The 11942-nt window shown below is 35.0% G+C and overlaps 1 protein-coding gene across 1 annotated transcript; it reads left to right on the top strand.

Moving 5' to 3' along the window:
• Positions 1-400: 400 nt before the first annotated feature.
• LOC136032470 (uncharacterized) lies at positions 401-877 on the top strand. Its single transcript, XM_065712781.1, has one exon. It carries the CDS (start codon positions 401-403, stop codon positions 875-877), a length of 477 nt encoding a protein of 158 aa, XP_065568853.1.
• Positions 878-11942: the final 11065 nt, after the last annotated feature.

Genomic DNA, 11942 nt, shown 5'->3' with positions numbered 1-11942 from the left:
ACGGTGGAGAGGACTGCAATAAAGTCTTGAGAAATAATTTATACCGACATCAAGACAAGCTAGTGAAAAAGAGCGCAAGAGGACATAAACGGGACTTTCTAGAAAAGAAGGCATCTGCGGAAGAAGAAGCAGCCGAAAGCGAAGATTCCAGAGCTGTTTATAAAATTACCAACGAAATCATCAGGAAACGACTTAACCTAAACAGGCCAGATAAAGATGAAAATGGCAAGATGGTCACAGCCCTAAATGAAATCTCTGAAGTTTGGGCCATACATTTTGAGAAAGTCTACAACAGACCAATCCATCGAACACAGCAGACATCCCCACAAACCCTTTCCTGGACCTTCAAATCAGTACAGAAGAGCCATTAACCAAAGAAATAGTTCAAGCTGCTCGCAAGATGAAGAACGGTAGAGCACCAGGAAACGGCAATACATCAGCGGAAATTATGAAAGCCTCTGTAGGTGCTTGCATAACGGTGTGGATTATATTCTTTGCACGCATCTGGAAATCAGAGAAAGTCCCTGAAGAATGGATAAAAAGTACACTCATCAAGCTTTCCAAAAAAGGACACGCATCGAAGTGCAATAGCCGGAGGGGAATCAGCCTCCTTTCTATCCCCGGGAAGCTATTCTCGCAGATAGTCCACCGCCGCATCCAGACAGCGCTAGATAAGCACTTGAGAGACGAACAGCAGGGCTTCCGTCCATCTCGCTCCTGCTTAGACTTTATATATGTCCTGTGGACGTTGACTGCGGAATGCAATGAATGGAAGAAAAAGATGTACCTTGTTTTTATGAATTTTGAAAAAGCCTTTGACTCAATACACCTGAGAGTCGCTATGGAAAATCCTCCGACACTACGGCATTCCAGATAAACTGGTATCCCTGATCAGAGTGCTCAGTTCAGACTCATGAAGGAAATACAAGGTATTTCGGTTTCATTTCTTGGGTCAAACAAGGATGTGTCCTCTCCCCCTGCTTTTTGTCCTTTTTATTAATTATATGCTACGAGATTGTACAGGGTTTGGAAACCAAATATACGATAATAAACGAAAAGCAGATCTTGATCTTACTGATGATATCGCCCTGATTCAGGCAAACAAGGAAAGGATCCAGGAGCTTCTCAATTTCATACGAGAGAAAGCAAGTCTTTTGGGATTGAAGATTAGTTCTGACAAAACAAAAAACATGACCACGAGCGACTCACCACCACCCTGATTCAGGCAAACAAGGAAAGGATCCAGGAGCTTCTCAATTTCATACGAGAGAAAGCAAGTCCTTTGGGACTGAAGATTAGTTCTGACAAGACAAAAAGCATGACCACGAGCGACTCACCACTTGACATAAAGTGCAAGGATAATTCAGTAGAGCAGGTCGTGGAATTCAAATACCTCGGAAATATAGTCGAACGAACTGGATCAAGCGACAAAGAGGTGCAGTCTAGGATCTGACATGCCTGTGGAGCTTTTAATCGACTAAAGCGAGTTTGGTGATCGAAAAAGTACTCCCTGAAACTAGAATTAAGGCTATTCAACAGTAAAGTCCTCTCTGCCCTCCTCTATAGTGTGAATGCTGGAAACTGAATCAACAGCAAGAAAAGTGGGTTCTCGCTTTCGAGAAAAACTGTCTCCGCGGGATACTGAATATTAACTGGAGGGACCACATAAATAACCAGACAGTTTGCTCTATCACACACCAGCCCCTGGTAACAAATGTCATACGCCAACGAAGATGGCGGTACTTGGGAAACGTTACCCGTATGGCGAAGGATAGATTCCTCAGAAGGGTACTCGAGTGGCAACCAGAGGGAACCCAAGGAAGAGGAAAACCAAAAAATACACTTCGTCGTACATACCAGCAGAACCTGAAGTTTATCAATTCGAAAGTCCAACCCCAATGGGAAGACGTCTGGGCAGCAGCACATATGAGGGATGATTGGCGGCTCTTTCTGGATGCCTTAGGTGCTTCTGGTGGCACAGGAGGAGCTAAGATCCAAGGGTAAGGTATAGGTTTGCTCAGAGAAAAACCATTATCGTGCATGAGGTACTTACAACTTGTGCCACGGTTTGCGTAACCAGGTCTTGTTCACACTATATTAAAATGTATTTTTGCTAGTTATAAAAGGTTTCTATATACAGCAATTTCTTTTAAAATGAGCCATTAAACAGCTGTCTATAATAATGTTTAAATACCTACGATTATGACGTCATTAATTATTCTTGACCATGAAAATGCAGAAAAAAAAGATGCACTCGATGTAGAATATCGTGGTTGCAGCCATTTTTCTTGATGTTCAAACCAACATATTTTCCTTGTTATTCAAGCCAAGGGACAGTTAATGTTTTATATAGTGATATTGGACAAGATGGTTCTAATAGTGTACTTCTTTTTTTGATCTGACTCTAGTTTTAGGATATATGGGGTATTTTATTTTTACAATGGGACGTGATCGTCTTTTACTAGGTTGCTAGCTACCGCTGCAACCCAAATAAGGGAAGAGGGCTTATCCAAGTATTTTCTTCTTCTCGTTTTAACTATTACATGGAAAAAGTCATTTTGAAGTGTTGGAGGCTTTGAAAGAATATTGAGAGTCAAATAACGGCGAAAAATTGCTAGAGGTGAAATATATTATCGAACAAATAAAAAATATAGTCCAGTTTCACTAAATTGCTAACGAAACATAAATACAGACAGCTGATACAAAAAGCTCCGGTATGACTAGAAGAAGTAGCCAAAACAATTATGGCAATGTACTACTAAATCTGCCAGTAGGCAGTAACAAGCTCAACGTTTCCTTGGGAAGGCATTTTAAATTCCTCAGATAAGTGAATCTGGCCAATTACCAGATCAAAACTGACGGGCCATGCAAAATGTCACATATCTTTGGCACCAGCCTGTTCCGTCATTTCTTCCAAAATTCACACTGTAAAGGAGACCCTTGTTATATGCTTAGTTTCTTTTGCGTTCTCAATCTCGTTGGAGATGAACAAGATGAAAGACTAGGACAGACTTTTCGATGCACGACGAGAACGAGAACGTTAACTTCATCAAACCCATTGAAAAAAGAAATGAAGATGAAGATAGACGGTACACATTGGAGATGTTGGAAGAATACACGGACTAGATTCATTTTTTTTAGAAAGAAAGATGGGTTTATTAATATAAATAAACAAAACTAAACAACCAAATGGCTCGAAGCAAAGCTTGGAAGTAAAACTGGAAGTAAAATATTGCCAGTAAAACTGGATGTTTTGTTGAAATAAAGCATGATATAGACCTACCCTTCCTAAAACTAAACCGCAAGCATTGTACCGTTTTCCTGAATCCAAGATAGAGCAAGTTTAAGCCGAGCTTCAAAGCTTATTTGACACAGGTGTCATGCAGCCATTCTCGTAAAGCTCCCCTATTATCGTAAAGATCCCCTATAATCACAGCTACAAGCTGTAGCAGTCGTAAGTAGTTATACTAGCCGACAAAAGTGGTCACAACCACAAGCAGTCACAGTCCCAGTTTTAAGTAGAGGTGGCCGAAGTCGGAAGTAGTAACACATGCAAGTAGTCCGAAGTAGTCATAGTCGCCGTTGTAAATAGTTGAAGTCACAAGTAGTTGCAGTTGCAGTCACAGTAGTAGCAAAAATAGTAGTCCTAAAATTAGAAAGTTAATAGCCTTGACGGAATCTTGCGTGACTTGTTAGATTTATTGACAATTATGTAATATCGCATCACTTGTTAGAGTTCAGGGATCTGTGGGAAAACCCCCGTTTGTAACTGAGGACGGCACACACGTTGGTGTTACATAATGGTAGTGCGCACGTAACTGTTAGGTAACGATGGTGCACAAGTGTGACGTTACGTAATACTTTAAGAGATGTTTTTTCTTCAAGATTTCATTTTCTTCAAGGCGTTTTTTCCTTCAAGATTACTTTTTCTTCAAGATTTCTTTTAATTAGAAATAGAGTCTCTTACTCTATTAGAACTTGAATGCGCTACCAGAGGTGAAATAAAACCAAGAGTATCCTTATGGCTACAAAATGGTACGCCTTAATATACGGTCAAAAGTCTATCTTTTCCACCTCGCAACACATAATTTTAGAGCTATATTAGAGGCAATCTTGAACGAGCATACTTTTGTACATAGGCTACAACATGCATAAATTGCATTAGTGAAATATATAGAATATTCATCCGGGAACAAGGACTCTAAAGGATAAAGACTTTTTATTGTACATACAAGTTTTATTGATAAACAAATTTACGAACATTATCAAAACAAATTATTCTTAGGGTAAAGATAATCAATGTTATACAGGTGAGAAAGAGATGTTTTAAACTACGAGGTCGTTCAATCGAGGATCATCAACATAAATGCTGAGAAATTTACCTTAATTATATCCATAGCATCAAAAATATAATACCACACGAAAGCCATTACTTTTAATCAATATATCTAGATCTGTTGGGGAAAGAGGGTGAGGTATTAGAGGTAGATTCGAGGGGGCACAAGAAATATAACTTAATTCCATATTTTGTTCATTCTTTGTTGGTATTACTTTATATCAATTCCCAACCTGTGGCAAACTATGACAGGCACATGGCTCTCTCTGGTGTGCATTATCACACCAATATATTTTCAGACATTTTCCTACAATAATAACTGTTTACTCTAGAATCCATCCTTGAAACTTAAAGAAAAATTCCCTATAGCGTTACTTCTGATGACTCCTAGCAATTGAAGTCAACGTGGCACTCAATAGCTGGCATATGGCCCTCTCTGCTGTGCATTATTACACCTAAAGAATTTTCAGGCATTTTCCTAAAAAATAATCGTTTACTCTAGAATCGATCATTTAAACTTAAAGGAAAATTCCCAATAGCGTTTCTTCTGATGACTCCTAGCAATTAACGCGAGTTTGGCACTCAATGGCGAGAATGTGGCACCTTATGGCATTTATTATCACACCTAAATCAATTTCAAACATTTCCCTATAAAAATGACCGTTTACTCTAGAATCGATCGTTTAAACTTAAAGGAATATTCCTAGTAGTGTTTCTTCTGATGACTCCTAGTAATTGATACGATTGTGGCACTCAACTGCTGGCATATAGCACCCTCTAGCGTGCACTGTCACACCTAGATCCTTTTCAGACTGTTTTCTACAAAAAAACGTTTACACTAGAATCGATCGTTCAAACTAAAAGGAAAATTCCCAATAGCGTCTCTTTTGACGACTCCTAGCAATTGACGCAAGTGAGGAACTCAATGGCTGGCTTATGGAACACTCTGGCGTATATTATCAAACCTAAAGCATTTTCAGACAATTTCCTGCAAAAATAACTGTTTTCGCTAAAATCGATCATTTAAACTGAAAGGAAAAATTCCCAAAAGCGTTTCTTCTGATGACTCCTAGCAATTGACGCTAGCTTGGCACAATATGCCTGCCTAGTGGTACGGTACCCTCTGGTACCCGTCGTCATCACTTCGATTTTTTTTCTGATGTTAGAATATCCCGATTAATATTTTTTATTGGAATGGCGGGAATATACCATTTCATTTATTTAAAGTGATAGTCCAAGGCAATTCACACCACCATTGCACTCAGTGGCTAGATAGCGTAAGACACAAAAACACACAAATACAGGCCAAGAGACAGGCAAATAATACTTTGAGACATACAGGCAAGGTGAGAGAGACACAAAAAGCATACATAAACAGACAGTGATTTTTCTTCGTGAAACTTCTTGTTTGGTGATTTTTAAACTTACTGTATGTTTATATTTGTATCTTCTTGAAACTTGTTGTATATGTATTTTTTTTCTTCGTGAAACATGTCTCATGTTGATTTTTTCTTCAAGATACCTATTGTATGTTGATTTGTTTCTCTTGAAACTTGTTTTATGTTTATTTTTCCTTCGTGCAACATGTTGCATCTTGGTTTCTTATATGTGAAAATTGTCGCATGCGGATTTTCTTTGTGAAACTTTTTGTATGTAATTTTTTTCTTCGCACATCTTATTTTATGATGATGCTTTGTAAATTTTTGTTTTTGTCCAGAAACTTTTTTATGTTCATTTTTTTCTGAATCTTGTTACAAGTTAGTTTTTGTGTGTCAAAACTTGTTCAATTTTTGTTTTTTCTTCAAGTGACTTGTTGCATGTTCACTTTTTTCTTCGTGAAACTTGCTGCATGTTCATTTTTTCTCCATGAAAGTTGTTTGATGTTGATTGTTGTAGTGAAACTTGTTGTACATTTTCCCCCTTCGTGAAACTTGTTGTATGTTGATTTTCTTTCCTGAAAAGATAGATTTAGAAAAAAATCAACAAAACAGCAAGTTTCACTATGAAAAAAATCAATATCCAAAGAGTTTCATGAAGAAAAAATGAACATATAGCAACTTTCACGAAGAGAAAAATGAACATACAACAAGCTTCACGAAGAAAGAAAACTCAACATCTAACAAGCTTCACTAAGAAAAAATCAACATAGAGCTTTTCCCAAAGAAAATTTAAAAATAAAAGCTATAACACACAAATAACGTTTAAAAAGTTTCAGGAAGAAAAAAATCGGACATAAAAAAATTATGAATAAAACAAAAATACAAGAAAATCCAAATACGATAAGTTTCTCGAAGAAACATTTTTCACGAAGACAAAACAAACATAAAACAAGTTTCAAGAGGAAGTGACTTGTCGTGTGTTCGTTTTTCTCTTCGTGAAACTTGTTGCATGTTGGTTTTTTCTTCTTGAAAATTGTTTGATGTTTATTATTGTAGTGAAACTTGTTGTATGTTCATTTTTCCCTTCGTGAAACTAGCTGTATATTGATTTTCCTTCCTGAAAAGATAGTTTAAAAAAAAACAACATACAGCAAGTTCCACGAAGATAAAAAGGAACATACAACAAGTTTCACTACGAAAAAAATTATTATCCAAAGAATTTCATGAAGAAAAAATGAAAACATAGCAACTTTCACGAAGAGAAAAATGAACATAGAACAAGCTTCACGAAGAAAGAAAACTCAACATACAGCAAGTTTCACGAAGAAAAAATTAAGATAGAACTTTTCACAGAGAAAATTTAAAAGTAAAACTTATAACACACAGTTAACGTTAAAAAGTTTCAGGAAGAAAAAAGTCAACATAAAAAGCTCAGGAAAAAAAAATACAAGAAAATCCAAATACGATAAGTTTCTCGAAGAAACATTTTTCACGAAGACAAAATAAACATAAAACAAGTTTTAAGAGGAATAAATCATCATTCAAGAAGTTTCACGAAGAAAAAATCAATACCCAACAGAAAACAGAGCTTGCAAGGCTGGGAGAGTGCAAAAACATAGAAAAAAACATCAACATCTCATCATAAAGTTGATTCCAAAATTTAACACGGCAAAAGACAATCAAAATAGAAAGAACTCAAAATAAAACAAACAAAATAGAAAAATAGAAAAGAGAAGTAGCAAGGATGAGTAAATAAATAAATATCAGGCAGGAAGGGCGTGGGAGGTCATCCCAAACAAAGAGACACAAAAACAAAACACACATAGAAGAAGATCAAATAATTTAATTTTCCATCATCAATGGTGAATAATCAAAACTTTAGCAAACAATCTTTAATATTTGCTTTTTTAAATTTAGCTGAGATTTTTGGGATGGATCAAACAGACTTTTGGCATCCAGCCTTTAATTGTTTGCAATGAAAGGTATTTGGTACCTAATTGAAAACCTTGACCTTTCAGAACTTACAAAAGGAGTACGGTACATCCCAGACCTCCGACGATCCAAACGAGGAAGTACAATTAACAGAGACTTATCATAGAAATAATTTTTAGAATTTTGGATTTGAAAATACCATATGGAAGTATTTAATACGTTTATATCATTTAAATCTAACAAATTTAAGAAAAGGAATAACGTTTTAGTTTCCGTTTGACGTTTAAACTTCAACTTTTTATTAATTCAACTTAAAAAATACAAAAACAATAAAATGCCCCAACAGAGAGCAGAGCTCGTAAGGCTGGGACAGTAGAAAAACATAGAAAAAAGATCAACATCTTCACGAAGTTTCAAGTTTCACGAAGGAAAAAATATATCAACATACATTAAGCTTGTAAAATCACAATACAAGAAGTTGAACGAAGAAAAAACAATCAACATACAACAAGTTTCACCAACAAAAAGCCAACAAGTAACAAGCTTCACGAAGAAAAAATAAACATATAACAAATTTCATAAAGAAAAACAAAAAATACAAGAATTTTTGCGAAGAAACAATCAAAACACAAAAATATCTACGACGATAACCCAAAATAAAACAAGTTTCACAAAGAAAAATCCAGAAGCACATTGCTTTGCAAAGAAATAATTAACACACAGCAAACTTCGTGAAGAGAAAAAACCAGCACACATAACATTAAGCCAACATACACAATATACATTAAGTATGTTGAGTTTCTTGAAGAAATAATCCACAAGCAATAAGTTTCACGAAAAAAAACAGCATTCAACACTTTTCACGAAAGAAAAACCAACGTGCAACAAGCTTCACGATTAAAAATTTATAGGTAAATTAATTTTCACGAAAGAAAAATCAATATAAAAGAAATTTTACGAAGAGAAATAAAACACAACAAGTTTTGCTGTACAAAAAAAATTAACGTGTGACAAGTTTCTTGAAGAAAAAAGTCATCATCAAAAATGTTCAGGAAAAAAAACAAATATACACAAAAATTACCATACATTAAATTTCGCGATCAAAAATAATTAACATACAAAAAATTGTATGTATATACAAAATAGTGTATAAAAAAATCAACGTGCAACATGTTTCACGAAAAAAAAACATAAAACAAGTTTCAAGAGGAAAAAATCAACATACTAGAAGCTTCACGAAGAAAAGTCAATACGAGCCAAGTTTCACAAAAAGAAAATTTAGCATACAACAAGATTCAAAAAGAAAAAATATCAATATGTAATAAGCTTCTAAATCACCATACAGCAAGTTTCACGAAGAAAAAATAAAAACACCACAAGTTTCACCAAAACAAGGCAACATGTAACAAGTTTCACAAAAAAATAAAATATAACAGATTTTATAAAGAAAAACAAAATACAAAAAATTTCTTGAAGAAAAGAAATCAACATACAACAAGTTTCACGAAGATGATTCAAAGCTCAACGATTTTCACCAAGTAAATACCCACTTGCAACATTTTTCACGAAGAAAATTCAACATACAACAAGGCTTGTGAAGAGAAATAATCAACAATCAGCAAATTTCATGAACAAAGGATCAGCGCACAACAACTTCTACGAAAAATTACCATGCAACAAGTTTCACGAAGAAACAATCAACATACAACAAGTTTCATGAACAAAACATCAACATAAAACCAGTTTCACGAAGATAAAAAAATTAACGTACAATGTTTCACAAAGAAAATCAACATGCAAAAAACTTCACGAAAAAATCAACATAAAACAATTTTCATGAAGATAGAATATAATAGAACAAGTTTTGCAAAGGAAAAATTAACATAAAACAAGTTTCAATAAGAAAAAATCTACATATAATAAGTTTCATGGAGAAAAAAAACCAATATACATTGTGTTTCACGAACAAAGAATCAGTATGTAACAAGTTTCACGAACAAAAACTCGACAGGGATCGGTTTTCACGAAGAATAAAAATCAAAATACATTTAGTTTTACGAACAAAAAATAAACATACAACCAGTTTTACGAAGAGGAAAAATCAGCTTACAACAAGTTTCACAAAGAAAAAAATCAACACGTTAGTTAAGTTTATTGATAAAACTAGATCTTAAGAAAATTAATACATATATATATATATATATATATATATATATATATATATATATATATATATATATATATATATATATATATATATATATATATATATATATATATATATATATATATATATATATATATATATATATATATATATATATATATATATATATATATATATATATATATATATATATATATATATATATATATATATATATATATATATATATATATATATATATATATATATATATAGTAGTATGTGATTCAATGAAAAGGGCGCAGGATTTTCTAAAATTACTATAAAAAAAAACAATGAAAAAATAAACATGGAAAAGTTTTTTCCATTGAAAAAGATAGTAATTCAACTAAATTTTCTAGCTTGCCCAAGAACTTGCAAAGGCAAGTTGCCTTTGGGGCACGCCAGGAATACAAGAAAAAATGCAACAAATTTAATGAAGAAATAATAAAACACAAAACTTGTTTCACTGTGTGTTTGTGTGTGTTTTTTTTCTCTCTCTCTCTCTCTCTCTCTCTCTCTCTCTCTCTCTCTCTCTCTCTCTCTCTCTCTCTCTCTCTCTCTCTCTCTCTCTCTCTCTCTCTCTCTCTCTCTCTCTCTCTCTCTCTCTCTCAACGTGCCTGTGTATCTGCCCATGCGTTTGCCTGTCTCTCTGCCTGTGTATCACTATATAATAAATAAATGGCAAGGCATTGAGTGCCATGCTGGGGTCAATTGCTAGGAGTCATCAGAAGGAACGTTATTGTGAATTTTCCTTTAAATGATCGATTCTAGTTTAAACACTTATTTTGTTGGAAAATGTCTGAAAATGTTTTAGGTGTCATGATACATGTCAGAGGGTGCCGTATGCCAGCCATAGTTTGCCACAGGTCAGGAATTGAGAGTCAATAGTACTAACAAAGATTGATCAAAGTATGGAATTAAGTGACATGTCTTGTGCCCCGTTAAATTTACCTCTAATAAATCACCCCTTCCCCTCAATGGATCTAGGTTTATTGCTTAAAAGTAAAGCTTTCCTTGCAGTATTATATTTTTGATGTTGTGGATATGCTTAAGGTGAATTTCTCAGCATTTATATTAATAATAATCTTTATTCTTTTCCTTTATTATAATGCAATAACATGGGTATCGTCAAAAAAAATAATAGAAAAACGCAAAAAGACGCAACATACAGAACACACATGATGAGCTATCACTTCGACTTGCGGATATTGTCGTTGTAGTGCTTCACGTAGTATGGAACGAAGGAGTTTAAAAATCTTGTCGTTGAGTGTGTAGGCGGGCATTCTAACAGTTCTTTTCCCTCTTTAAAAGTTGCCACCCTCGTCTTGTGTGCGTGAGTCACTGAAGTAAACTGAGGCAGGATATCTCGATGCGTTGGGGACTTTAGGATGTCAGCTCCAAACTTCATCAGCGTTTCGTGCCTCCTTTCATCCAGGGATGGGAGCCTGAGTTCGCTCAAGCTTTCTTCGTATTTTTTGTAATTTGATCCAAGAATTATTTTGCAGGCTCTTGTCTGAATTGTTTCAAGCTGACTTCTGTCTTTCTCTGTGAGTGATTGGTGCCAGACAGGATAGCCGTACATGACTATGGGCATTACATAAGTTTTGTAGCACGAAAGAAGGAGTTGTTCTGTCATTCCAAACCTTTTGAGATTTGCAAAGGATTTTAGAAGACCAGCTGCTTTTGCTGTGATCTGGTTGATGTGTATTTTGACTGATCTCTTTGTTTGGTGAGGTACAGGTTCGTCAATGCTCTTCTTCTTTAGGAAGTTGACACGCAACACACAGCTTTTCTCGAGACTTAGCTGGAGCTTCAGTTGATCAGCTTGATCCCGAAGCTCTGCAACCAGGGGCTCGAGTTGGTCGTGTGTTTGTGAAAGGAATCATAGTAGACTTATTGAACAGTCATCTGCGAACTTGTACCTTTGTTTATGTTGTCTCATCAGTCGGTTGATTACAATGACAAATAAGATGGGACCTAGCTTGCTTCCTTGGGCTGCTCCACATGTGATGTCTTGGAAGTTGGATACTTCCCCGTTTTCAAGTTGTACGCACTGTTGACGACCAGAAAGGAAACTTGCGATGATGCAGAGCAGAAACTGCGAGAC

The sequence above is a fragment of the Artemia franciscana genome, chromosome 10, assembly GCF_032884065.1.
Source record: "Artemia franciscana chromosome 10, ASM3288406v1, whole genome shotgun sequence".
Classification (NCBI taxonomy): domain Eukaryota; kingdom Metazoa; phylum Arthropoda; class Branchiopoda; order Anostraca; family Artemiidae; genus Artemia; species Artemia franciscana.
This window is presented reverse-complemented; position numbering and strand designations above follow the sequence as displayed.